Source organism: Solenopsis invicta, chromosome 12 (genome assembly GCF_016802725.1).
Source record: "Solenopsis invicta isolate M01_SB chromosome 12, UNIL_Sinv_3.0, whole genome shotgun sequence".
NCBI classification, from domain to species: domain Eukaryota; kingdom Metazoa; phylum Arthropoda; class Insecta; order Hymenoptera; family Formicidae; genus Solenopsis; species Solenopsis invicta.
The window spans coordinates 20543194-20570618 of NC_052675.1; the positions used below are offsets into that span (position 1 = coordinate 20543194).

General features: G+C 41.1%; 1 protein-coding gene across 2 annotated transcripts in view; it reads left to right on the forward strand.

Moving 5' to 3' along the window:
* The window catches only part of LOC105202688 (acid sphingomyelinase-like phosphodiesterase 3a), a 55293-nt gene extending 35188 nt beyond the window's left edge, over nucleotides 1-20105 (forward strand). Inside the window, exons 4-11 of one of the 2 annotated variants that reach the window (XM_011171308.3) lie at nucleotides 383-551; nucleotides 2107-2312; nucleotides 3774-3970; nucleotides 13950-14130; nucleotides 15075-15184; nucleotides 15347-15522; nucleotides 16241-16372; nucleotides 18555-20105. In XM_011171308.3, the coding sequence (XP_011169610.1) occupies nucleotides 383-551; nucleotides 2107-2312; nucleotides 3774-3970; nucleotides 13950-14130; nucleotides 15075-15184; nucleotides 15347-15522; nucleotides 16241-16372; nucleotides 18555-18678 (1295 nt within the window). In that variant the 3' untranslated portion in view covers nucleotides 18679-20105. The remainder of the gene's footprint in view (nucleotides 1-382; nucleotides 552-2106; nucleotides 2313-3773; nucleotides 3971-13949; nucleotides 14131-15074; nucleotides 15185-15346; nucleotides 15523-16240; nucleotides 16373-18554) is intronic. The other variant, XM_011171310.3, reaches the window with a different exon arrangement.
* The last annotated feature ends 7320 nt before the right edge of the window (nucleotides 20106-27425 follow it).

Below are 27425 nucleotides of genomic sequence, written 5' to 3' on the forward strand. Positions count from 1 at the left end.
CTAAGGAACCTAGCGTGCTCGGGCTGGCACGAGACCTGCACGAAAGATAGCGGCGGTGGCTCGAATTATCCCTGACCTACCCTCCTTCGGTGTATCCGGCTCACCATTGCCGCGCCGCCACCGCCGCCGTCTTAGGCCTCGTGTCGTAGGAACGTTAGCACGAGGCGCACGAGCCCCGGATTCGAGTCGCAAGCGCGAGCAAAGCCGAGCAAGCGCGACCCTGGCCGTTCCTGTGGTCGTCACGCGGTGGGCATTTTTATTTCACAAGTTCCCACGATCATCATCGCTTTTTTCCTCGCAACCCTTCCATTTGTCGCTCTCGCCCGATGCATGGTGGTCGTCGTCTCTCGTGCTCGGAGCCCATTTACCGCTCGTGTTTTAGTGTGCTGGAACACGAGAAACATCCTCGATGGCGGACGTATGAGGCTCGACAGAAAACTGGCGGGCAAGTTCGGCGACTACAGCTGCGATTCGCCCTGGGCCCTGATCGAATCGGCGGCGCGGGCGATGAGATCGAAGCACGGCGATATCGAGTTCGTCCTGTGGACGGGGTATGTTGGAACTATCGTATAATCGTCGGTTAATGTGGTTCAAATACGCCTCTCGGTACATGTACAAGTACCGATTGCGCCAGTGACAACCAAATGGGATTTCACGGGACGCGCGTTAATCTGCTATTTTTTAATTCTTTTTTACGAGCGCGGATAATCGATGTACATTATGATTGAGATATGATACGCTGATGTAATAGGCTATTTATTAACCAATAATTCGTATTAATATCTTTCCGCTTCGATTTTCATATCGAGATACAATGATGTTTTATTGTTATCATTATCGTTATTTTTGAGAGTCCTTTTTTTATGCGATTATTTTCGGTAATATTATTATTACCGTTTCCATTGCAAATCATTATCGTTGTTGTCATTATTACTAATTTATATGTTACGTATTTGAAATTTATGAAATATATTCAGCGCTTTTATAATAGTCAAACGATATATGACCTGCTATCGTTAATAACGATTGCTGTTGTTAAATGAATCATTAACGTATTGTAATTTATTCATGAGATCTCATTTATTATCAATAAAATTATAAACAAGATCCAGTTTGGGGAACGGCAACTTGTTAATTCAGTTAATAACGCGATTATTATGTGTTGAATATATTACCGTGAAATTAAATTTACTTTACGAACGATTTACTAGTTGGAGGCGCACGACTTCTCCAATTAATTACCGCGGAAGCGGAGGGGGCGGGGGAGAGGCACACGGTATCGTTGACCAGTATAAATATTACGTTCACGACCGATGACTTAACATCGTTGCTGCATCGCGATTATTAATTATTATCGCGATTAATGTCGATGTAGCCGTATGCAAATGGTAAATGCTAAAATATGGATATAATATGAAATGTCTATTTCCGAAAAGTTTTGAAATACCATGAATTTCGAATTCGTCGCGCATTAACGTTAATAAGTTTCGACATATCGAACCCGCTCCGATTTCAAACGAAAATCCATTCGTTATTAATCTTGTATACGTAATCATTCTATTTAGAGGTAACTGCAAATTACTCGAGTTTTTTGCTTTTTCAGTTAGCAAATGATACGATATAAAGCGGAGCGGATAAAGCAAATGATATAAATTTGTAAAATGTCCAAGGAAAATATAATATAAAGCTTTTTGTTTCTTTTGTCAATTCTATATTTATAAAAATATAGAACCTTTCGGAACACGCGCCACTCGTATCTTGTCGCTTCGATTCTCTCTATCATTGAGGCGTGGGCGCTTAATCAGTTATCGTTGACGTAACAATTATCAGCGTTCCGCTCGAGTGACAATTCGCATGTCTGACTTCGTCGTAGTTGTCGCTGTGCCGCATTGCGCCTCATCTCTCGCGCGTCGACGCGACACGACGCGACGCGACGCGACGCGTCGCGATGCGATGCGGCGGCAACGAGACGCGTCCTTATCCGGCGACATTTCCTCTTCCTCGCTGTATTTATCGGCGATAATCACCGGCGCTCTCGCGCCGTAATCCCCGAGTGCGAGCGTTCTATGTAACTAGGACTAACGAGGCTGTAACAACTTGTTGCAGTGATGCGCTGACGCGCAATACCGCCATGAACGCCGAGCTGCGTCTGCACTGTTTGCGGAATTTGACCGAGCTGTTGCACCGCACGTTCAAAGGACACTTCGTGTTCCCCGCGCTCGGTCACGAAGACATAGGCCTGAATTACACGCAGCTCGCTTCCGTCTGGCAGAACTGGCTACCGCCAGAAGCGGTGGACACTTTTGTAAAGGGTAAATAAGCGAGTCTTGTCAATCCTAATCGTAAATAATACGAATTGAACGAATAAAATAAGTGAAAATATCACCACGAAAGAAAAAAAATTTTTTGTTACGAGAATATATTTTTATTTTCGAAATGTTAAATATTAAAATGAAATTATGTAGCATTTAATAAACATAATTTGTCTACGTGAAGAATTTTGTATGATTTTATCAAAAAAATATGGTCTCATTATTCAGTAATAATTTTGAATGAAATAAATTGAGAGGAATAAATATTGAATAGAAAGTGTAACAATATTTTTAAAAATTAAAATCTAACATTGTTATCAAAAGAATTATATTGTGTTTTTTAGTGTAACTATTATAATACTGATTGTGAAATGAAAATATTACTTTATATATATATATACTTACTGAAATTCAAAGTTATTAAATTTTTCAAAGAAAATTAAATCATATATAAACAAGATTATAATTTCTTGTATGAAACAATTGTTTTAAGGATGTATAGGACATTTCTTAAAACATTTAAGAAAATTATGAAAAAATTACAGATGGTCTTATATTTAACTTTAAAGTAGTAGAAAAATTTTCTATCTGAATAAAAAAATCATTTCAATAAGAAGTACATATGCTCTAATGAAAATGTAATTAATAATGAAATAAGTATGAAACAAAACTGAATTTTTTTATTTAAGTAAGTACTTAAAATATTCAAGATGATGCATGTAAAGTTTCATATTATGATATAGAGATCCATTTTGTGCAATAAACAAAATTTATTTATTTAAAAAATAACTAAACTGGCAATCGCAATAAAACTTTCTATACATCGTCTTGAATACTTAAAGTACTTAGACAAAAAATCGAGATTTTTCTTAGTGTTGTAAAAAATAATTTAATTTTTGATAACAAATAGAGTAAATGAATTATAAAAATATACTATTAAATAAAAATATAATCTTATCTTTCACACAACTTTCATATGTATATAGTTTATTTAAAGTGTTAATATTAACATATTTTCAAATTTTATTTTGTCAGAAATTGTATATCCGGTACATCCTTAAATATAAGTTTTAATTGGATACTAATGGTTGATACTATTTTTTTCGTAAATGCAAAAAATAGTACTTGTTGAATCACGGCTTTGATTCCAAATTAATGATACATCCTACAATCAGTTAGCTCTGCGAGCAATCTATGCAATATGTGTGTACGTACTTACTGTTGTACCGTAACGTATTAAAATTGAAAAAGGGGCATCTTACGGTCCCGGGAGAGCGCATAAATGATCGGCGAACGTGGTTCGCGCCGCTCTTTGATTCGTAACGCGTGCAACGCGGGTCGATGCAACATTTATGGATGCCCTCTTCTCTGTGAAAATGTTACGGCACAAAGTAAGCTTATTGGCGGGCATAAATTCGGTCCCGGCTTTACCGCCACGGCACTATTCAAAATTTGTTGCAGCCGGCTACTATACGATCGAGCAGCGCTCGAAAAAATATCGGATCGTCTTCCTTAATACGAATTTGTGGCTGAACCCGCTCGACAACCGCATGCTGCATCGCGTCGGGAGCAGCACGGTCGATAACACGCAGGATCCCTTCGGCCAATGGTCCTGGTTCCAGTCGGTCCTCGAGAATGCGCGGAAGAAGAAGGAGACGGTAGGTTGTTACCTCTGCAATATATGATATTATTGGTCTTCCGAGCGAGCTATTATACTGCTCGTCGGACGCGCATTACTTTCTTACTGTTGCGCCGGCGCTCTCTTTCGTCGCCGATATGTGTGTGTGTGTGTGTGTGTGTGCGCGCGCGCGCGCGCACATACACACAACGACGAGATAATAAATAATTCCCGGCATCGCGCCGTATCGGTAAACGATTTTATGGATTTTTGTCGAGTAAGGAAGTACCGCGAAAATGATGAAGGCAGGTCTGGCGGTTCGAGGGCATCGTATATAGAGAGCAGGATCTAGCGCCGCTGCTGCGCTGGGGGGAGATGGAAATACGCGAGCGAAAATCGAGGACTAATTCAGTCCGGATCGATTCCTATTTCGACAGTCCGGGATAATGGGCTTTTCATCTTTTAATGTAAGTGTCGCGTTATTTTGTCAACGATATCGATTTTCAGCGCCGTTAAACCGTTCAACATACGTAGAACTAAATTAAGCGGAAATATTCCATGAAACTATCTTTGTATGTAATTCAATTTCGAAACGAATATCGGACTCGCTGGCATAAAGGACGCGTTAAAATTTTTCATGCTCGTTGAATCGCATGCGTGCGTACGTGCGTGCTCGTGCAGATTGCATATAAAAAGATGATGCAGGGTAAAAGAATTTTTACGTGCCATCAATTTTCCCGGATCGATGAAAATCTATGACAGCGTCTGAGAACGGGCGCCGCCGAGTCATTCGCCGTTATGACGCGCGCAAGTAAATTAAGCTCTTTCTAATGATCGCCGATCATCGATAAACCCGCGGATACGAGTTTTAACACGAAAATTGATCGGGTAAACGAGCGTTTAATCGCGCCGTCCGTTCGATGTCAAGTACGCTCTAGCACATAAAAATAATAACACTTGAAACAAGGCTAATGAGAGTCAAGTGCGGTTATTAATGCATAGCTGCAATTTTTTTCAAATGTAAAGCTCTATCGAGCGTGATTGATTATTAATAAAACTAGAAATGCGAACGTTTCGAGTTATCCTCGGCGTAACAATATTGCCGGAATACAACACGTATAATTCCGCATTTTGAAACGCACGCGTATATATTCGCGCACTTATAAATCCATGCATCGCGAGTCGTTGCCAGCATCATGTTTGGCAATTTGGCTCCTATAATCGTTTAACACATATTTGAAAGATAAAATGCAATATTAAAAGGTAAATAACGAGTTTTTACAATATTTAATTGATTAACAAAAATAAAATGTTACATCTTTCATCCAACAGTCGGGTAAATTCGCAATTCACAGTTTTTTTTGTATATTTTTTAAAATGTTATAAAATGGTGTATAATTTTGCGCTAACGCTCCCGTGTATATTTATAAACTTTTATCGAATGACTTGATAGTATCGATCGAGAATTCGTCCTATACATAAAATATCACGATGATTAAACGAGATTTAACAAAAAAAAGTCGCCGTAGCAAAAACACCGTAAAGTTAAATATAATGCTAATGGAGTTGAAATATATATTTTTTTTCTCGGGCTGCATGCGGGATGCATAATATTATTTGCTCATCACGAAGAAACTCGCATCAAACAAGCGGTGCAAATAATACGAGAAAAAAGGGACCGAGGGAGGGGGGGGAGGGGGAGGGATGGGTTAGTTGTTCTTTGCGCGCGTCCAATAAATTACCAAATAGATTTTTAATCAGCGCCGCGGGGCGGTTTGTTTTACATGGAACTTCTCGTCGGCATACGAATATTCGATACGAACTTCCACTCAGATTCAGCAAAACGGCCTCGTCAGGCCGCGCTGCTCGCGCGCGATCGCGCTTATTGGAAAAGCACGTTTCCGCGAGAGAACTTTCCTTCCGGGAGATTAATATCGGAAGTCTCACGGAGCGCAGCGTCGGCGTCATTCGATACCTTATTTTCTTTTCTTTCTTTTTTTTATGAAATATCCCACTGTCCAATAACGTTACACCGTAATATTTTTAAGTAAAAGCCAAACTTTCTCTCTCTCTCTCTCTCTCTCTCTCTTTCGCTACAGTTAAGCCCTCTGACGCTCTTTGATTGATAAATTGACAGACTGACTTAACGGTGTCGCGGTGTACAACAGCAGTTTGCACCTAGTGCTATAATATCGCGCTACGTCAAGCGCACAGTGAATTTCTCTGCGATTACCCGTAACGCCAAGCTCGCCAGACATCGTAGAATTATGGCAAGTGTATCACCGGGTAAATATGCACGTATAAAACATTCCCCACGTATCTCGCGTGTCACACGACAAGTTGAGTAATTGAAGGGTGTACCCGTGTAAAGGGTATTACTCAGTCTCGTAGTTTATTGTTTGGCAAAAAGCGCGGAAAGCCCAGGAAGCTGGTGGCAAATTTAAGGCGAGACGGTATTACCCTTGCCTCGCTCTCTCGCCGCGCGAGATGTGTGTGTACGTGTATGTGTGTTTGTGTGTGTGTGTGTGTGTGTGTTCCCTTTTTCCTTTTATTTTATTTTATTTCAAGAATAAGATATACGATATACGTCGACAATTGCGCGAGCAATGAAAGGTTCGCACGCGGGCGTATAAACGTATATCGCGCTGCATGCCTGTCGTATTAAAAGCATCGACGCGACACAGATGTGATCGCCAAGAAGATAAATTTTAATGAAATAAATTCCCATAGAGCGCGCGAGGCGAATAAAATCCCGCTGATCGGGCTTCAATGGGATGTATGATTTATCAGGCGGGCTGTTTTGTCGTCATCATTCTCGTACCTCGTCGTTCGCACGCTTATAAATTATAGCGTGCGACTAGACACGTTTGCCGGACTGACAGCTGACACATCGCGATTTTCGATTCTCTTGATCACGTTTCGCTTCATTATTCGCCGGCTTATCAGCTCTCGCGGTTCTCGCACACATCGACGAATTCCAGCTTTAGGAAGCTCTCGAGCGGAAATTTATAATGGTAGCTAAACCGGATATCCTCGCAGGAAGACGGGGCAAATTGTATAATTTCCATCAAAGATTCGAATGCAAATCGCGCGCGTGCGAGAGAGAGAGAGAGAGAGAGAGAGAGAGAGAGAGCCCCCTTTATTCTCGACGAATACAATCTCTGGGATTTCCGTTTTCGACGTATCGTATCATCTCTCCCTCCCTCTCTCCCTCTTTCTCTCTCTCATTCGGTCCGCACCATAAAGCGCGATGACAAATCGTAGGTAATGCCCATTACGCCCGGGGTATCGGAGATCGTTGCGAGATCCGAGGCGAGACGAGAGACTGGGGGGAGGGAAGAGGGCCGATCGCAAATTTATCCCGTTCGATCAGCGAGGCAATTAATTCGGCGCGCCCGCTCCGCGAAAGCCACGTCGCGATGGCTCCGGTATCGCGCACGGAGCGAGCGAACGGAAATCTTCCGAGCCGGGACCTATCGAATATCGCGGTTCCCGGGGTTATCGGTTATCGATTACGCCGCGGGGCGTGTAGTAGAACGAGTTCGACATACGCGAGGGAGATCCTTCACGCGACCGAGATGGCACGATCGACGATAAATTATGGAGGGACTTGGTATTCCATACATGGGCCCGCGAGAGGAGACCCCCGTACGTATACGTAAACCGTTGCACGCCACCGCCATTGATCCCGATCGTATTAACCGGCGAGCGCAACCAACAGAGGGAAAGAGAGAGAGAGAGAGAGAGAGAAAGAGAGAGAGAAAGAGAGAGAGATGGTGAGCTGTGGACCGCGCCGTCGCGTTCATCCACGACACTATCGGCGCATTCACCTACGTGCACGTTCGAAAAGGCAACCCTGTTATCCCGCGATGCATAACGCCACCGGCTGGCTCGCGTATGAAGAGTGACATTATTTTTCAGTGTACCTTCGACTACGTGCGCAATAAAACTCCGCGCGTAAATTTTTTATTTCATATGGCCGAAAGCCAGAAATTATTCGTGGGGTACGTTATTGCGGGCTAAACCCCATTGTCCATTCCGGGCTGAATGTGGTTCGGTACATTTGGTAGCCTCATATTATATTGATGTAAAAGAAAGAATGGCATTTTTAATTGTTGTCATCTACGCGTATTTATATATCCATGCGTTCGCAACTTGCAACATTTTGACTCTGGGGCTGCAATTTGTTCGCAAGTTTTTAAGAACCTTTTCACTATACCATACGAACTAAAAATTATCAAAATTTAAAAACTGAAAGCTTCTGAGGTTTACTTATTCATTTTTTTTTTCTAATTGACAACAAAAATTTTAGTCGCAAATGTCTGAATTTTAATCCTGAATTAGCTGCAAGAAAAAAAGCAATGAAAAATTTGATTTATAAAATTTGGTTTTTGCAGCGAAAATTACTACATTTAAACAAATAAGTGGATTTGATACTCGTATTCATAGTCCCTCCTTAAGAAATGAGGAATCCTCGTTTCTCAAGGAAGAACCACGAATACGGTCATAAATGAATTTTTGCATGATTATTTACTGAAGTATTATTAGTATGTGTAAAGATTTTGATTTAATTGGTAATGTTACCTCCTCATCAAATTTGCAAATAAATACTGTCAAACGCGAGTAAATAAAAAATTAAATAACTTTTAAATCATTAAATGAATTATGCTCAAATTTTACACGAATACTCAAGTGTAATAACAGAACAATCTATGAAATTGTTATATTTTTAGTTTAAATGTTTTGACATGTGATTCATACATCTTTAATCAAGAATAAAAAGTCGACATTAGAAGATGGTTTACAATTGAGTAATAACGTATCACGTGACGGATTTCGATAAACCAGCTGTATTCTTTACCCGATAGCCATGCACGATATTCCGCAAGCTCTCGGGAGACTCTTAAGACCCTCTCTGTTACTCTCTGTTTCTGCTTCCCTGTTTCCTCTCTTCCCCCCCCCCTCTCTCTTTCTATTCTTTCTTCTCGGAAAGCTCTTAATGCGGATCAACGAGCGTAGAAGCAAAATAGCCGTTCTCTTCAAAGCGATGAAATGACCAGTAGGGTAATAACAATTGGAAAATGTAGCGAGCACGGCTCGTTGGCCGCGACTCTGATAACCAGCAATAATTTTCTTCGATCCTCCCGTCGCCCCTCGTCCACCGCCCTCTTCATCCCCTCGTCCTCGATGCTCGCTCGATCGCACCGCGGACGCGCTCCCCGGGGATTTCCGGAGAAGAATTCTCGGAAAATCTTGTACGTCCTTATGTGTGCCCGGATAAAAAGAGCGCGCGGAGACACGGACGCGAGAGAAGAGGGTGAAGAGGGCGAAGAGGGCGACGTGAGGGGCGTGAAGGGGCGAGTTGCCCAGGTTCCGAGATAGAAATCCGATTTTCCGTGGACAGATATAATCCCGTGCCGGTGCCGTTTCGCAAACGGTCTGAGTGGGCTTCTCGATCCCGGGCATTCCCGTAGAGACGACGGGACGATGTCGCGGCAAACGGTAAACGGACGACGGGCATCCGAGGAGGCGGGCGACGGACGGCAGCGACGGGGGGAAGAGGAGGAGGAAATGGATCGATCGATCGTTCCCGACGTCGGACGGATAATGCGATTACAAATTACGAGTCGTTTAAGAGCGTCAGCGGCAAAACTGACCAATCAGCGATCCATTGTAGCCCGGGTTCAATTCGTTCGTGCCTCCCTTGAATGGCAGCCGTGATTCCTGCACCTTCGGCAAAAGGCCCTCGGCAGCAATTTAAAATCGACGTCTGTGCGCTTTTCACGCGATATTTTTCAATCTCCGCGGCACCGACGATTCGGTTGTTTGCGGAGAGCGCGCTTTTTGCACCCCTTCCGCGGAAACGCGCGGACGAGCGTTTTTGCGTTTATTCCGCGGACCGCGACGACGCGCGACGGCGGCACACGACGATTCGCCACATAATTCCGATCGCGTCACTCTTATTCGACCGCGTCCGCTACCATTTACCTTTCAAAGGAGCCAGACCTTTTCCCCCCACAACGCGATTCCAGATGAAAAAGGATCCATTCGCAGAATGAAAAACGTATCTCTCTTTCGCCGTTATCCACTTAACGAGTTTTGCTTTGTCCATCCAATATTTTGGTTAGAATGGCCCTATGGGGATGCCGCACTATGATTGGCTCGATCCGAACGCTATTGACCTACTTATTTCATTCGTCGTATCAGCGTGATTCCTATTATTAATTATTATTGCCATCAATTCTTTTCATTATTATTGAGAGTAGTTTCGTTGATTGTTTAAAATGTTGTTGGTTATACATGCGATGCGTTAAATAATTAAGGGGAGAGTGTATTCACATATATAACGAATTCGATTGGACTGCGCTGGTGTATACGTTAAAGCCGTTGCGCACTGATCTAAGAGTAAAACTGAGATGCAAATATCGGATAATAAATCATATATTTTGCCAAATAGCACAATAAAGTATATTGAGGATTTCGTGTTTTAAGGATTTATCGGACATGCAGAATAAAATTATATTTTTTATTTAGTTTATTTACTCTATGTATTATTAAAAATTAAATTATTTTTTTACAACAGTTGAAAAAATCTCAATTTTTTGTGTAAGTACTTTAAGTATTCAAAATGATTTAGACAGAGTTTTATTGTGATTGCCCAATTAGTTATTTCGTAAATAAATAAATTTTGTTTATTTTAAAGAATTGGTTTCTGCATTGTAATAAAACACAAATAAAACTCTTAAATTATTATTAAAAAATTCAGAATTTTTCAATTATTTTTTATTTCATTATTTCATTATTAATTATATTTTCATTAGAGCACATGTCTATTTCTTATTAGTTTTTTATCCAGATAGAAAATCGCCATCAAATTTTTTATACTACGTTCAAATGCAATATAATACAATGTGTAATTTTTTCATAATTTCTTCATATTTTCTTAATGTTTTGAGAAATGTCTGATACATCTTTAATTTGTTTATCATAAAAAATGAAAAAAATGCCACTTTTAGGTCGAAAGATGAATCTTGGTACTTAATAATATTTTTATATTAATTATTTAATACATTTAATACATTTTTCAATTCTATAAATTGCATGGCGATATGATTGTCGGATTTACCATCATAAATTAAAGCTAAAAATAATATCTCAATTTAATTCGATCGTTAAATTTAATAATGACGCTGCAAACATCTTAAAATACTGTAAAGAATTTATAGCGAAAAATATCATTTCAACTAGGGTACGAGTCGTTAATCCGTTTATATATTTATATTAAACATCTCTCTTTATGTTACGATTCGTCGTACGACGTTTTTAATCCCTAAATTGTTAGGGATTAAATTGTTAGTGAGAGATTGTGTTTATATCTGTTTGTAAAGAAGTTTTTATCGATGGTTACACTGTTTATGAAGAGTTTCATTGATGTTTATTCTGTTTACAAGCACGTTACAAACACCTGGCAAATCCTCTATTAAATAACAATTTTACAAGCACTTGGAAAACTATAATGGAAATGTTTGAGATTATAAAACGCCATTGAAATACTTCATAAGAAACTCTTTGAAAACACGTAACACTGATTTCAGCGTATATCAAAGCAATCTCAAATCTTCCAGAAGCATCTGCCAACGTTTTATTCATAAATAATTAATAAACATCTCTACAACATGGAAATTTCTAGCAAGCAGTACGCGTCACCGCCGTCAGATGAGCGAGGTGTAGTTCTATTTCTCGTAAATAAAAATCAGCACTACGGAATGTAAGACGTGGCATTGTAAAACATTTCAGCGATATTCCAATAACATGTTCCTTTCACGTGAGTTCTCAAAATTGAGGTTGAAGACAAAAATAAATGAGAGATGTATTTTAATAGTACAATTTTAAATTCCGTACAAAGTTATTTCACACAGAAGTCTGATAATCCTGGTGAAAATAGTCTTAAATTGAACATTAAGCGTTCGAGAAGTGTTACGTGATATTTTCGGAGTGTTGCAAGTATTCAAAGGATATTTTGTAACATTCTAAAAACATCGCACAACATTCTCGAGTAGCCTATCAAACATCGCTGTGAACATCTCACAAATAATTCCATGTTTAAATTTCCATCTCATAAACGCTTCAATAAATGTTTGAAAACTTCAATTAAACGTCTCAACACACGTGCAAACATCTTATAAACTTTTAATGAACCTACTATTTTCGCTAGGAATGTGGATCAGTGCGCATTAATATACGTCCAATCGAACTCGCTATTAATAAGCGTAAAAATGATTGATGTAAAAAAGGTTCGTCGCATCGGAGATGAAAAAATTTCAAATAAAATTGAAAACGAAATGACACAGTTTCAAGGTAATTTTGGCCAGTTAAGAAAATAGTCGTCATTGACTTTAATACGCTTTCCGATCGCTCTTCGAAGGTATCTTCTCGACAACGGGGAATATCTCTGGCTACTTTTTCAATCAGAGGTCTCGACGCTCGGCGCCAACTTCTGCATCAATTTGCGTTCCGAACCGGTGGGACTAATTTCGCGTACGTGTCCGATTAGATATCAAGTCCTTCGTATCTCCAATCCCCCGTCGTCGCGACCGACACTACGATCGAATGAGCACGTGTGCACGCGTGTGTATGTGTACGTGTGTACGTGTGTACGTGTGGGTGGCTGCTGTGTACCCTAGCGTTGCCATTCGCGAGCGACTGGCCGGTTTGCCGATGCTAACGAGACTTCCTGCGTCCCGAGAGACACATTGCGTAGCTCACGTACGTGATTCACCGTCTGTTTAAGCGAGACGCAGTCACGCGATGTAACTAAGGATATCTCTGTTGAATGAGAATGCCTCCGTTCTCCGGCCGAAGGCATCGACGACGAGAGTCGTCGATATTCAGCATCAGAGTATTGAACCGTGGCATGGTTCGAGAATCGTGCTTTTTTTCCCCCCACGGTCAATAAGTTATTTTATCATGGATTTATGATATCGTTATTACTAGATTTTCCTACCCCGACATTGTAGCACGAGTTTACTTTAACAAAGTTGCTATATTTCCAGTTTTATATGAAAGCATATTTTTGTGTAAGTACATGCCACATGTACATACGTTTCTCCACGGTAAAAATAAACTTTGTAGAATTCGCAACACAATACAACAGGGAACAAATATCCTTATTTAGGTACAAAATTGTCTGGGAGTTACAAATATTTATTTTTTATTTCTATCGCATTTGCGCAAGATATTGCTGAATGCAAATTCCAATCACAAATTGGTAACTCGATAGCGTATATTGTTTTAAATTGATTTTAATTAGATAGGTTTTGTAATCCGACTATTTTGCAGATCTATTTTGCACTCTTCGATTTTAAACGGATATATCTAAATTCAAATTTGAACATCTCGACTATCTTGAATTACCAGTGATTTATTAAATAAGGAGCGAATGTTACTACTTTTATTTAATTTGGATGTAACGCTATTTTGAGCGCGAGAAAACAACATCTAAAAGTAAATTTAGAAGTGTCGAATGCAGATTCTTGAGAGAGGTAGATAGATGTAATTGATAATTGATGAGTATTTATACGAAGAATTAAGTATTAATTATTGATAATAAATGTATTTATACCGTATAATGGAATATATATAAAAACAATTTTATGAATTAATTGGCTACAAAAGTATTATTTATCGAACCGCCAGATCATCACGATATACCTTTACATCGTAACACGATACATTTACGTAAAATATGAAAATTGAATAAAAAGTTTTTAAAAAACGTCTTTGTTGCGACGTAAAGTTGTATAAAGTGGTAAAAAGTGTCCTCATGTCGTAATAACGTGCCTCGTCGAAGCTTAATCTACGCGGGAAACAACGGATAGTATCGGAAGGAACATCGAGTTTTCATGAATAGATATTAAGGTAGAACACAGATAACGAAACGTCGGGCCGACCTAGCTATGGAGACTCCCCCGAAATATCGATGTCCGATGATCATTCCTATTCCACTCTGTAACGGTCAGGTGTACATAGTCGGCCACACACCGCCGGGGGTGGATGACCACGAAAGCGGCGCCGCGGCGCTCAACGAGATGCACAACACGAAGTATCTGCAGGTAGTGCGGCTCTACTCGGACATCATCCGGGGACAGTTCTTTGGCCACTGGCATTCGGATACATTCCGCGTGATATACAGCGACACAGGTATGTTACGTACAGTAAATTGTCAAGGCTTATTTGCAAACAGGAGTAGTGAGTCACGTGATATGTCCTGCATATGTCTTTGTAACCAGTACAACTAGATAATACGCGGAAGGAATATGTTGTAGCGCTTGCTAACAGTATCTAAAAGTCCAGCTAGCTACATATCTAAATTTGGATAATTTTATTGGACCACGAAAATAATTATGTAGGACGTTCAAATTGGAAGCTAGAGACTGTCGACACCTTTTGCGAGCGCAGCATTCATTTTTCATTGTTAACTATTAAACACATAATTGGAAATTCTTCTGAAATTTCAATCGTTTGCTGTGTAAAGGCGAAATGAGAAAAAATATCAGACTAGGCGGAAAAAAAAGTTTCAAGTCTCTCCTATCGATCGCTATTGTTAATTAACTTCATTTTTCAACTATTGTAAAATAAAATGTTACGGAAGTAAACTTTTTTTACGAGAGTCTCCCAGTCCCTGTAATGTGTTTAAGGCTTAATTTTGATAAAAAAAAATTTTTTTCAGATTTGTGTCTAGATAGATTTTTAAATATTTTATCGAAACCATTATTTTTCAAACATGTATTTTTCTCAACAAGTATGACCATTTTCCGATACAAGTCGCGCGACTATTTATTTTACTTTCGTATTTCGTACACGTTAGTTTTGGATGAAGCAATCTCTATTCTCGATTTACTCTTTCAAAAGTGTTTACTAAACTGTCCTTTTTCTTTTGACAATCACAAAAAGACGGACTGAATCCAATTTCTCGGCCAGCCAATTAATTATTTAGTAGTTACCGTCCCTTTACACTCCGCTGAGTCTAGCGAGGCATAAGCTCACGTCGTTATCACTTTATCAGCTGTCGCTTTGACCTTAATTTTATTAATACTCGCAGCGCGCGATTAATTATTTGGTGAAACGATACTCGTATTGAACAGGTATGCCCGTATCGTGGATAATGATGGCTCCCAGCGTAACGCCGAGCACCGTCGGAGGGCCCAACAACCCGGGCTTGCGACTTTACAAGTTCGAAACTAACACCGGACAGGTACGTTGGGGTATGACGGGCGCGCTGTACATCCTCGATAATATCGTGGCGTCCCCGTTACGGGAACGCTCCATTTGCGCGAGCGACGGTACCGATTTCAAAAGGGACTCAGAAATGTAGGACCCGTGTATATATATGTACGTGTTGCACGCTTCTGCGCAGATTCTGGATTACACGCAGTACTATCTTAATCTGCCCCAAGCGAATTCAATCGGCAAAGCGAACTGGGATGTCGAGTACTCGCTGCTCGACTATTATGAGCTGCAGGAGATATCGGCGATCACTCTTCACGATCTCGCGGACCGGTTTACGCAGTCGAACGATTATGCCTTCGTCAGGTATGTGTACAATGAAGTGGCTCGATCGATCCATCCATTTGCTCGCGTAATCTATCCCTATCCCTAAAGCGGTAATAGGCGCACCCCTTGCTAATTACTTGCCCTAAGTCGCGTGTTTCGTGCCGACGCATATTCTTTTCCCCTGCCTTGGGTAATCAACGAATAATAACGTGGACGTAAGGCAAATAATGATAGTCTAAAAATACCGTTTCGTATCGCGATGCTAATCACGATCCTTGTATGTATATACGAAAAGAAACCCGATCCCGAGCCAGCGCGGCGCGGCGCGGCGACGGACCGGGCTCGTGTTTGTCTCGCGATCGTTTACTACAGTTACATAGTACGTTTCGCATAAATGTCGGTCGAAATGGGTGTTTACCAATGGGTGTTTAATGCCGACGCGGCTAAGCGTCGACGGTCGCGTGAGATATCGATGCCTACGGTCGAGGATTAATAATTCCCGCATTTCTCCATGAGCCAGCAATTATATCTCACGGCTCTAATACCTGACCCTGGCCCGCGCGACATTGTGATAACTGTCTACCCCTTTTCGAGACGCGCCCGCCATTACGATGCTAATAACGCTCCTGATACCCGGCCACTCTCCCGCATTTCTCCTAATGCACAAGCTCGGTCTCGCTCTATGTATATTATCCTACCTCGCACACACCCCGCGCGCGCCTCGTGGTGTGCACGTGTGTGCTTCTATGTCCCGCAGGTATTACGCGGCCAACACGGTCTCGCTGCCGCGCGAGGTGGAGCAAATCTGGGGCTGCGGCGGTCCTCTCAACGGAGTCTGTGCGCTGCATCATTACTGCACTGTGACGAGGCTAAATCCCGAGTCCTACAGGTACACGCCGCGCTTTAAGTAAACGACTCGCCACGAAAATAAGCAGATGTTTCGAAAAATTTCGAGGATTCGTTTACAATCACATTATTTCGGAAATATTTTACTTCTCTGACAAATTTTTATACTTTTCCTCCAACGCAATGACAAATTAATGTTAAGTACGATGTAAACGAAAATTTTCATTTTTCACAAGTCAGCTCTCTAATTTCTCTCTTATTTCGTTATAGTGAAAAATTTTTATAAAGTGTTCGAAACACGCACTTTATCAATTTCGTGGGTAACGTTTAGATGTTTAGTAAGTAAAACTCAAACCTGGATCGATCGTGCAGTAGATGCCGAGAAAATTGCATTATCACGAAAATTATATTCGTGATACCGACAAGCCTATTTTACGAGGAAAGATTAAATTTCTCCGCCGAACAAAATCGAGAGTTTTATTCTTCTTTTGACGAGAGCGTTTTCAAGTGTGTGTGTGTGAATCAAAAATTAAAAAAAAAATCTTTCCCTATTCCCCTATTTCTTATTTAATATGCGCGGTATCGTGATTAATTTCATAACAGCTAATTAAATTCAATATTTTGATAATAAATTATGGTAAATCTTCGTAGAGGAAAATTTAATTTGATCGCTTTCTCTGCTATTCCGAAAACGCAGCAGAGTGCAATCATCCAGATGACGCCTACGCTTGTGAAACTTGAAATCCATTGAGAGTATAGTAGGCTCTCGATGTTCGTCGTTAATTGATTGCGTATACGTGAAGCGAATACCAATTAGAATAGAGTACTCTACAGCAACACACATCACGCGCATTATGCACGTTACCTAATAATATTATTGCGAGAGAAAGGCGGAAAAAGTTTAGAAAAAAATTTGGCAATTCAAGTTAATCCTTTCAAATTAATTATGCAATATTTACGTTATTTCAATGTTTTTTAAATAATTATGAAGAAAATTAACGATGACGTAAGAGTCGATAATTTGTCATTTGTTAGAGAACTCAAATATCCCATTGACACCAAATCTGTACTTTTCTTATACGAACAACCGATGTACTTTTCTATTCCCGGAAGTATGTTAAAAGTCTGACATATTAAAGCAGCTGTGGAGATAAAGGTTCGACCTCGAAAGAGTTGTCTCGACCATTTCAAAGTGGAACAAGAGCTAGTAATACGCGTAACGGACTAGATAAATGTCGGCGCGAAGATGGATAAATGGAAAGACGGATAGAGAGGGATTACTTCACTTTTCAATATTCGCAAAAGCGGCGCAAGACGTTTTCGTAAATTAAGCACCGTGAAAGCTCTCGTAGTTTTGAAAGCGTCATGTAATCTCGCGAAGTCTCGGGAAGAGTCTCAAAGAATCCGAAGATCCTCGGAGGATCCTAGGTGAGGTGGCTTTAAGCGCGGTAATGTTTCGAAGTTGGAAGCAATTTAGTATTAGCGAGTAATGTTGTAACACCTTACGACTGACTGCTCTTGCAAAAATAATAGGAACACACGCGCCAGACAGATTTTTAAAGAAACTCGGCGCGAATCTTCTCTAACGTACACTCGAGGCGAGGAACATGCATTATGCATCGGGCAAAACGGCGACGGAGAAATATATTATTGATGGAATAAGGGATGTGTCTTCTTGGTTTTTTCTTTTTTTTCTTCTTCGAGGCGACCTCGATTTGACGTATCGCGCGAGAAGATAACAGGAATGTAAACGTCGAGTGATTGATGCATACTTCGAGTCGCGAGCCAGTTTGTCCCGGGAATTTTCAAAGGTCGCTCAAACTCGAATCTCCAAGATTCGGCGAAGAGACGAAACTTGAACTCCATCTACTGTGTTAATATGTGCATTCGAAAGAGAAAACATTTTTACCGAAAGAATTATGCGACAAAAAGTAAAACTAACTTTGTTAGTATTAATGCTGTTTTTTCTCGTATTCCTTTTATTGCAACCTTTATTTTAATTTAGAATAGAATTTATTACACAAAGGGCAAGCTCGAATGAGCAATTATGGAAAAAATGTGAGGTATTTCATACTATTATACTAATTTTTTTTGTATAAAAAGTTTCCAACGGTCTAAAGTGATATTTTTTTCATACTAAATGACCTCGTCAAATTGTGAAAACTTTTTACATTGTTCATGACGGAAGTGATCCTGTACATATGCACGTTATGTTACGCTCACAGGGAGTGCTACTCGTCCTACGCTTACGCCCTGGCGTCCACGGGACACTCCACCGTACGTCTCTACTTTGCGTTGCATCTGCTAGTCCTGCTGATTTCCTGTGCTGAGGTTCTGAAAGACCGGTAGGATGAGCAAGACGAGAGGACTCCCGATAGCGCGGGCCACGGTCCCGCCTCCGGTCGGCCCTCCACGACGACGACGGTCCGCGTCTCTTCTCTGGCAGAATCCGATCGGGACACACCATCGATCGGCCACGGATCGGATCGGTCTAGGAGCGGTCCACGAGTTTAAGGCGAACGCGTCTAGCGATACGGCGTTACGCTGCCCGGTGTGTCATCTACTTTGTCTATGTCTCTGTCGTGTCTCCGTCTTCTCCTTGTCGCGCCACCGAAATTGTTCAGGCGCGCTCTCGTTCCGTCGTGTTTGGTGTTGCGTTTGTGTACGCGTTTTCAGGTGAGGCTGTTAAAAAAAAAAAAATCCAAACTCCGGATTGGATGTTCGACAGATATCCAGAATGCTCGGACTGAATGCCGCCGCGCACAATTTAGCTTTGAAATTGAGACATCCGAATAACTCGGGTACGATTTTTCGAATAATTATTCAGTAATTTGGACAATTCGGATAAGTCGGATAATTTGAGTACTTTGAATAATTCGTCTATTGAAAAAAATAATTTAATGTTTGAATTGAAGCGATGTTTAAATAATAATGGTTTTTCCTTCCTCTCTCAAACTTTTTGAAACAAAATATAGATTTCAAATTTGTTCAAGAACCTACTAAAATTAATCAATTCAAGAGTTTTTTTATAATTGAAAAATTTAACTGATGGAATTCTCATGATTATTTAAAATTTAAATAACATAAATTTCCATAATGAAATGCTTTTTTAAATCAGAAATCTCTATTTTTATCCGAAATATTCGAATGATGAGGGGAAGATTGGATTTACTTGGCTAAATCGACAAACTTGCTAATAATTCTTTCTTGGAGACCAATCGTCAGCTGGATAGACGTAGAAGTAATCTTGAAGATGATTAGTTTCTAATTACCTCATAAATTATCAGTTTAAGTTAGTTTAACAGTAAAATTTCTCTTGCTCTTTTTACAGTTATGATTTACAAATTATTAATAGTATCGAGTACATTTTCTCTCCCTAACATTTTACATTCTTAGACAATTTTCATATCAAAGCATATAATATGCATAAAGTTTTGCGCACAGAAAGAGTTGTGCAAAAAGGTTAGTTCCAAGCAACATAAAGTTGATTGATTTTTAAATTTCTTTCGTTTAAAGTCTTTACAAAGTTTACATTTTTTACAATGTCTCTCTATGTGTATTTACCTATCTGTGCGTCTTCGCAAGGAAACACCAAGAATTATGAGCAACATGTCAATATAACCAATCGGAGATGCAGTCTTCCTTGGAATACCCGAACAATTATCCAAATATTTACAGTCTTAAGTTGCAAGAGTTATTCACGTGGAAATAACTTGCCGCGTTTCTTCGGCGCGGCTGCGGCTGCCATTGCGAGAACAAAGAAAAAAAAAGAGAGAAAAAGAAAAGAAAAGCAAAGAAAATAAGGGATCGCGTCGAAACCATTCCTTTCGTAACCATTCCTTTCGTCTTCGTCCGCAAGTTTCGCGAGCTCTCGAGCGTGAACCACCGATCGACGTAGCGTCCCGCCCATCCGCGGCTATCCGAACGTTTCGCGGTCGCGAACGATACGGGGGAGGTTTTGCTGCACACAACGGCTCGATCCTCGCCACACCTCTACCGCGCGCAAGGACGCGAGCCGTCGAGCCGTCGCGCCGCGCGCCGCACGGGAGTTACGTAAGAGCGGATCGAGAGGGTCGAGAGAAGTGTCCCTTTTCGACGGAAATAGCCGCATTCTCGGATAAGTAGGCGTCCCCGCGGTGCGCTTATATTCAAATGTAATTAAAGTTTTACACGGGGGACTTTTACGCCGCTTCGTAATCCAATGTCAAAACTCCGGAACACCGCCCTGGAAAACGCTCCGAGCAAAGTCGACGACTCGAGAAGGAGGCTGCGTCGAAGCTCTCATAGCTTAAAGATTATATTCGTACTACCATTTCGCGATTGTCGGAACGATGCAGTATTTCTTAATAAAGGACTCATGGATTTGTAACAGGCGTTGTCGCTCTCTTATTACCCTTCGCCACCAAGTCCGATTTTCCTCCGTTATCTTGTGAAAGACTCACTTTTCCCATTATGTTACAAGTTTATCGTGACCGCATTTTCACGTCGCGACACGTAAAAACAGTGCGTCTTTTAGCTTTACTTAGATAACAAGACTAACCGCAATTCTACACCCGGAGAAAAGTTTCTTCGAGTCAAAAAATATTTGTTTGAGTCAAATTTGTGCATTGCTGTGGAGTTAAAGAAAAGTTTCTTTGGTTGTTCCTTTTATTAGAATTAAAGAAATAGTTTGATTGCGCGACGCAAGTCTTTTATTTTAAATGAAAGAAATGTATTTTTAAAACCAGAACAGCTAAATTATTTCTTACATTTCTATGAATATTTTCTTCGAATTAAAAAATTATTTGTTTTCTTAAAAAGATTATTTTAACAAAGGCTAATAACGTCATTTCTTCAAATCAAATAAGCTTTCATTTTCCTCAAAGGTATTTTCACTTGAGCTTAAAAGAAGCAAGCTAAAGAAACGATTTCGTCAATTTAAACATAATTTTGTTCTGAATGCATTAAGAAAGCTTTTCTTAACGCGAGAACTCATTAAACACGATAGATATTTATTCTGGTTGAGAAATTACCCTCGTACTATCTCGCGGTATATAAAGTATGGGGGGGAAAAAAAAACCGCCGGGGAACATAAAATTTTTCTGCTCACCAATAACCGCGTTAGGCTCGGATTAGTTCATTTTTCCCTTCGAAGCCATGGATATTTCCACGTTGCGAGTATGATCGCGTTAAAAGATTATTACCGTAGATGACGGGAGGTTTTACGGGTCGATTTGAAAACAGCATTTCTCCGCCATTAAAAAAGTCATTAACAATTACGAGGACAGAATCCGCGGAACGAGCGCGGGCTTTTAAAAAGCAATTACGCTCGCAGATATTATTTCTCCGTGAATACGGCTGAACGCAGACACTACCGTTGCCGCCACCGCCGCCGCCGCTGCCGCCGCTGCCGCCGCGACTCTCGTCCCGCCGGCTCGTTTTCAGACTCCGATGAGCAGTTACCAGAATTCAGAATTTACTCGTATAACGAGATATAGCGGGGGAGAGGTCTCAATTAATTCCGCGGCCGCTACAGTTAGCAGGCTAACCCAACTTCTCTCTAAACGAGCTCCGGGGCTCGTGCACGTGGTGACAGCAAATATGAAGATAAGTCGTTCATTAACACGGAGGGAACATTTAGCGGAAAATGTGAGAATTTTGTTGGCGTAATGAGAGCCCGGTTTTCCCGGCGACAAGCCGTTCGCCGGGGTGCGGAGTAGCAGAAGGGAACGAGAAGCGGAGAGAGAGAGAGAGAGAGAGAGAGAGAGAGAGAGAGAGAGAGAGACCGAAGATATTCCGGAAATTCTAGCTAGCCGGCGCGCGGCAGCAACAGTCCTCTCCGGTCTCGCCGATTATACCTTCGCGGTAAGTACGCCGAAACTATGCGCAAACGTATGTGCGTACGCGGTTAATTGCGCAAGTTAACAAACGCCTGCGTACGTACGCGTTACGCACATTCATAACATCCGCGCGTAACGTACCCAGCCTCGCATACATCGCGCGAGCACGCCGGATGGAAAGAGTAAGTCGCATATTCTCGGAGGTATTGCGCGAATTCATCGCTCATCGCTGTGGAGAATCTCACGCGCGCGTGTACATACGTGATGCAGCGCGCGGGTTTTGCACACGCACGCGGCTGTGTACGGCGAGGCGCCTCGGAGCTGGCAAACACGGTTATAATGTGTGTTTGTATTGACATAAATCTTTCGCCCACTTTCCGTACACGAGCCGAACACGGTGAAATTACCGAACGCATCTGGAGCCGCAGCGAGCGATACCGTCGATACATCCGGGGCGGCCCGACCGATGTCGAAAATGTACACGGTGTCCGAAAAATGCTTCTTTCTCAATTCACCACAATCTCGCGTCATACGTGATCGAATTTATCCCGGCAGCTACTAATGCACAGATAAAAATGTACCTTCGCTTTTTCCAATATAATAATTTTAAATAATTTAAATTATTCTGAGAAAATTATGTAAAACATCCAGATTACTTTTATTTTTTATTAAAGTGTAATGGATTACATAATCTTCAAAAGCGAGACAGTTCGATACGTTATTAATTTTCTCATTTTCCAGGTCTTTTTTTCCATTTTTTTCCATTTTTTCAATAAAGCCTTTAATGAAAAAAATTTAATACAATGCTAAATGTCTGATTACTTGGACGTTTCAAATAGCTATTGGATCTGGATTATTAATAATTGAGAACCTACATTTTTTAAATTATTTTTCCATCACAGCAGAAAAGAAAAATTATCTTCTGCTATATCTCTAATCCTAGAGACATTCTTCACGCAGAGAAAAGTTTTTCGAGTAAAAAAATTGAATCAAAGAAATTTGTGCATTGCTATAAGATTAAAGAAAAATTTCTTTGATTTGAAGAAATTCTTTGGTTGTTCCTTTTATTAGAATTAAAGAAATAATTTGTGATTTTGCAACGCAAATCTTTATTTAAAAATGAAAGAAATATATTTTTAAAACCAGAACAACTTAATTATTTCTTACATTTCTGTCAGTACTTTCTTCGAATTTAAAAAATTATTTGTTTCAATTAAACAAATAATTTATTTACTCTAAGAAAGGCTCTCTCTAATAACATTCTTTATTGAAATCAAATAAATTTCTATTTTCCTCAAAGGTATTTTCACTTCAACATAAAAAAAGAAATTAGAACCAAATTAGAGAAGCAATTTCATCAATTTAAATATAACTTTTCTCTGGGTGTTTACATCGAGACTTTACATAGATTTGTTATAGATCTAAAACAATATTCAATGTAACTTTTTCGATATCTAAATGTTAAATCGTTCAAAAGTGATGGCCGACATCAATCACAATACTTGCATGCCGCGTCGTAAACAATATGCCGTTGACACGTAAAAGTTACGTCATCAGTTATCTTTAAGCGCGACGCATCGCGGTTCAGATCACGCGATTCGTTCGCTCTTCGCCGCGCGCCGATTCCATTCGACAGCAAAATCCTTTTATAAGAGAGAGCGAGAGTTTGACTCTTTACTTAATTCTTCTAATTCGGAGGCTGGGGAGCTGGCTCCGTGACCCATCCTTGATTCCCGGCCATTTCCATATTTCTTCCGTCCCGCTGCTCTCCCTTTGGGAGAGGTGCGCGGGGAGTTACGTCGCGCCGCGCTGCTCCGGAAGGCGGAAAAGTATTGTCGTAGTTAAGGCGGCCGCTCGTGGCATACAAATAACGTAGTTTTCACAGCGCCGCCGCGACGCGGCGTTCTACCAGGGTTCCAGCGTCGCGGCGTCGCTAACAATGAATGAAATGCCGACGTCGTTATCATCCGCGCTCGGCCGGATAAATAAATACGCGGCGGAGCCCCCGGACGGAGGGGTGGGAAAACGAGGGAGAGGAAAGACGGCGGGACGGAAGGAAGTAGGAGCGATTTTTATTAAAGATACGTTCCACGAGAGCAAAACGGTCGCTCGCGCACGTGCGCACCGATATCGTCGAGATTATGGCCTCAGATTTATCGCGTGCCTATAAATTCCAAAATATATCCGGGCCCCATGAAAAAACTATAATTTCGCGGTGGGCACCGCGAAATTGCTGCCGGATTGAATCGCAGAATTCTTTATCACTCGCAGATATACATACGCGTGATCGTGATTGATTCATGGATATTCAGCGGGCGCGGCGCGGCGCGGCGGCGGTGTCGACGAAGCCGCGAAATTAATCGGGCATGGGAGAGTATCCGGCGTTAAATATTGGATTATCGCTCCATTCATTCCCTCGTTCAATCATTAATTATTGAACAAAAGCAAAAGATTTCCGCGGTAATTAATGCTCACAATAGAGCTACGTTAAAATGGCAACGATGACCAATCGACATGGGATGTAACGAGCATCGGACGGGAGGATGGCCTCGACGTTTAAACGTCACGGCAAACGTTGCACCGACTCCACGCAACACGTGCAATCTCTCGTGTGCGTGCAGTTACCGCCGGGCCGGGGCAAAAACGGATATTTCCAGCCCACTCGTCGAGAGCCGCTGCACTGTGTGATGCGCGTTGCTGCACACAACGGCATTTCCTGGCGCGACGCGACGCGACGCGACGCGGCGCGGGCGGTCGGCTGGAGCGCACGAGCAGTCATTCGGCCGGCGAACGTCATTGAACCTTGTCAGCGGAGGCACGGAGCTATCAAAGCTACGCAAAACAGGAACATGGCGACGACGTTGTACCGTGTTACGCCGCTCCGCAGCTTTTAAACCTAAACTGTCGCCGCACCCGGGGAATCCATTTAATCACGGACGAGCGCGCACGCGCACGCTATGTCCCTTTTCCCCCGAATAAGATAAAAACCCACGTATCCCTCTAACAAGGTGAGCTCTAAATAAAAATTCCGTTAAAGTTAACGTTTATCCGAGATTAATTGACGAATATATGACGTCGTTATCTACCTTTTCATTTTCCCTTGGAAAAAAGGACTGACGAAACGTTTCAATAAATTGATTACTGTATCAGTTATCAGTTTATTGAAACACTTTATCAGTTCTTTTTTCATTTCATTAGTAACTGATGATGTTTCATCAGTTAGCTGATGAAATATCAGTTACTGATATAGTAGTCAGTTTATTGGGTGTATCCAGATGCGAGACCGCTCACCGAGAGCGTAAGTAGCAATTAAAGATGATTGGCTGGATCTAAAGATAAGAACCAATCGTTCTTAATTGCTACTTACGTTCTCAGTGAGCGGTCACGCACCCATTGAAACACTTTTTCTTAAAGACGTTTTGCCTATATATTATAATACGAGCTAAAAGTTATCGTAATTTACAAACCGAAGGCTTCTTTAGGTTTATTCTCTTTTTCCTGATCAACAAAAAACATTTGGTCGCGAATGTCCGAACTAGTTTCGCAAAGAAGAAAACAATGAACAATTTGATTTATAATGAATTTTACAGCAAAAATTATACTATACTTTGCAGTGTTAGATAAATAACTTTTAAACGAGTAAGTGGATTTAAATAAATTTTGCACGAATATTTAGTACAGTTTTATTAGTATATGTCAAAATTTTGACTTAATTGGTAATACTACTTTCTCCATCAAATTTGTTTAAGTACTGCAAAACGCGATTTTACATAAAAATCAAAAGTAAAGAAAAGGCTAGATAACGTTTAAACCAGTAAGTGAAATTTTACACAAATACTCAAACGCAATAGTAGAATATTCTTTGAAATTTGTATATTTCTGATAACATTTTGAAATATGATACATACATCCTTAAGGATTGAAACCTCGTTTACCATTTTTCCAATCGATTGTTCGAAAATTGCGGGTTAATATCTTTATTGAGAAAATACCTGTGATAAGATACTTTTTGTTATACGTTCGATGTGTATTCGGCACACCCATGAGAATTTTATATTTTGAAAGAAAATATTTTGTAAGTAGCTTTAGTACAAATTCGGACCATCTTATAAATACGTGTGAATTTATATGTTAATCCTGTATTTATTTATGTTAACCAAGTTTACTTCAGCATTGGGACTTATGGTAATCGTGACTGTTTACGTTAAATAGGTTTATGTCGACGCATAGAGAGGTTGTATCTTTAAAATAATACTGAACATTCCATTTGAACCACGCACGAATGTTGCGGCTTGAGCTTCAAAATAATAATATCATTAAATACTAATAACAAGTGGCTCTATATAATCTCGTGCGAAAACGCGCCAACGTTTCACTTAAATAAAACCTTCGTTCTCCTGGAAAATTGAAGGCTGCGAGCCTTCCATCCTTCTTGCGCTCGCTCCTTTGCGTGCGATACGCACGCAATCACCTTATCAGCGCGATGTAAGCGTCGATGGCGATAAGGAGAGCGAGAGGGGAACGCGACGGCAAGAAAGACGATGGACCAAATTTAATTTAAAACTTGAATTCTCCGCCGTAAGATTACAGGGCGGACCGGGGGCGAGAGTAAGACCGGTAATTAATTTGCGAGGATTACTTACCGGTAACTTGGCAAAAGTTCGCGGACCACACCGCGGTATCCCCCGGTCACCACCGGGACTGCCTGTCTATACGCAAACTCATTATAACGGAATCTCCAATAATCTCGGGGACGTCATTCGACGTCGGGTGCTGACCGGCAACACGGCGAGTTATCGTGTTAACGCCCGGTATATACGGGCTATCGACCGTCGCTTGGTTGTAGGGTATAAAGTAGCATCTAGTATCTCGGCGAAGCCGTGTATTACATACGCACGTACAGAGGCGTCTCTACTCCCTCACCCACACCCCCTTACATCGCCGCGCCGCGCCGCGCCGTCGAGCCATGCGTATGTACGCAGCGGTGGAGACTACCTACCCTTCTCCGCGTCGCGTCGGTCGCCAGCGCGCGACCGATCGTTTCTCCTCTTTTGGAGTAGACAGCTTTATGATCGGCTTTTGTTATCCCTGTCGCATTTTATGGAAGCGCGAAGAATGATATCGAGTGCCGACGGATATACGTAACGGCTGTAATTGCCATCGCGCCCGCGCGCCGGCCGAAGTCGGAACAGGGATCTCGCATTTACATTTCGATGGATGCGGGACGATGGGGTTGTAACTTGGACAGAATTATTTTCGTTCACGCTCCCCCTATAC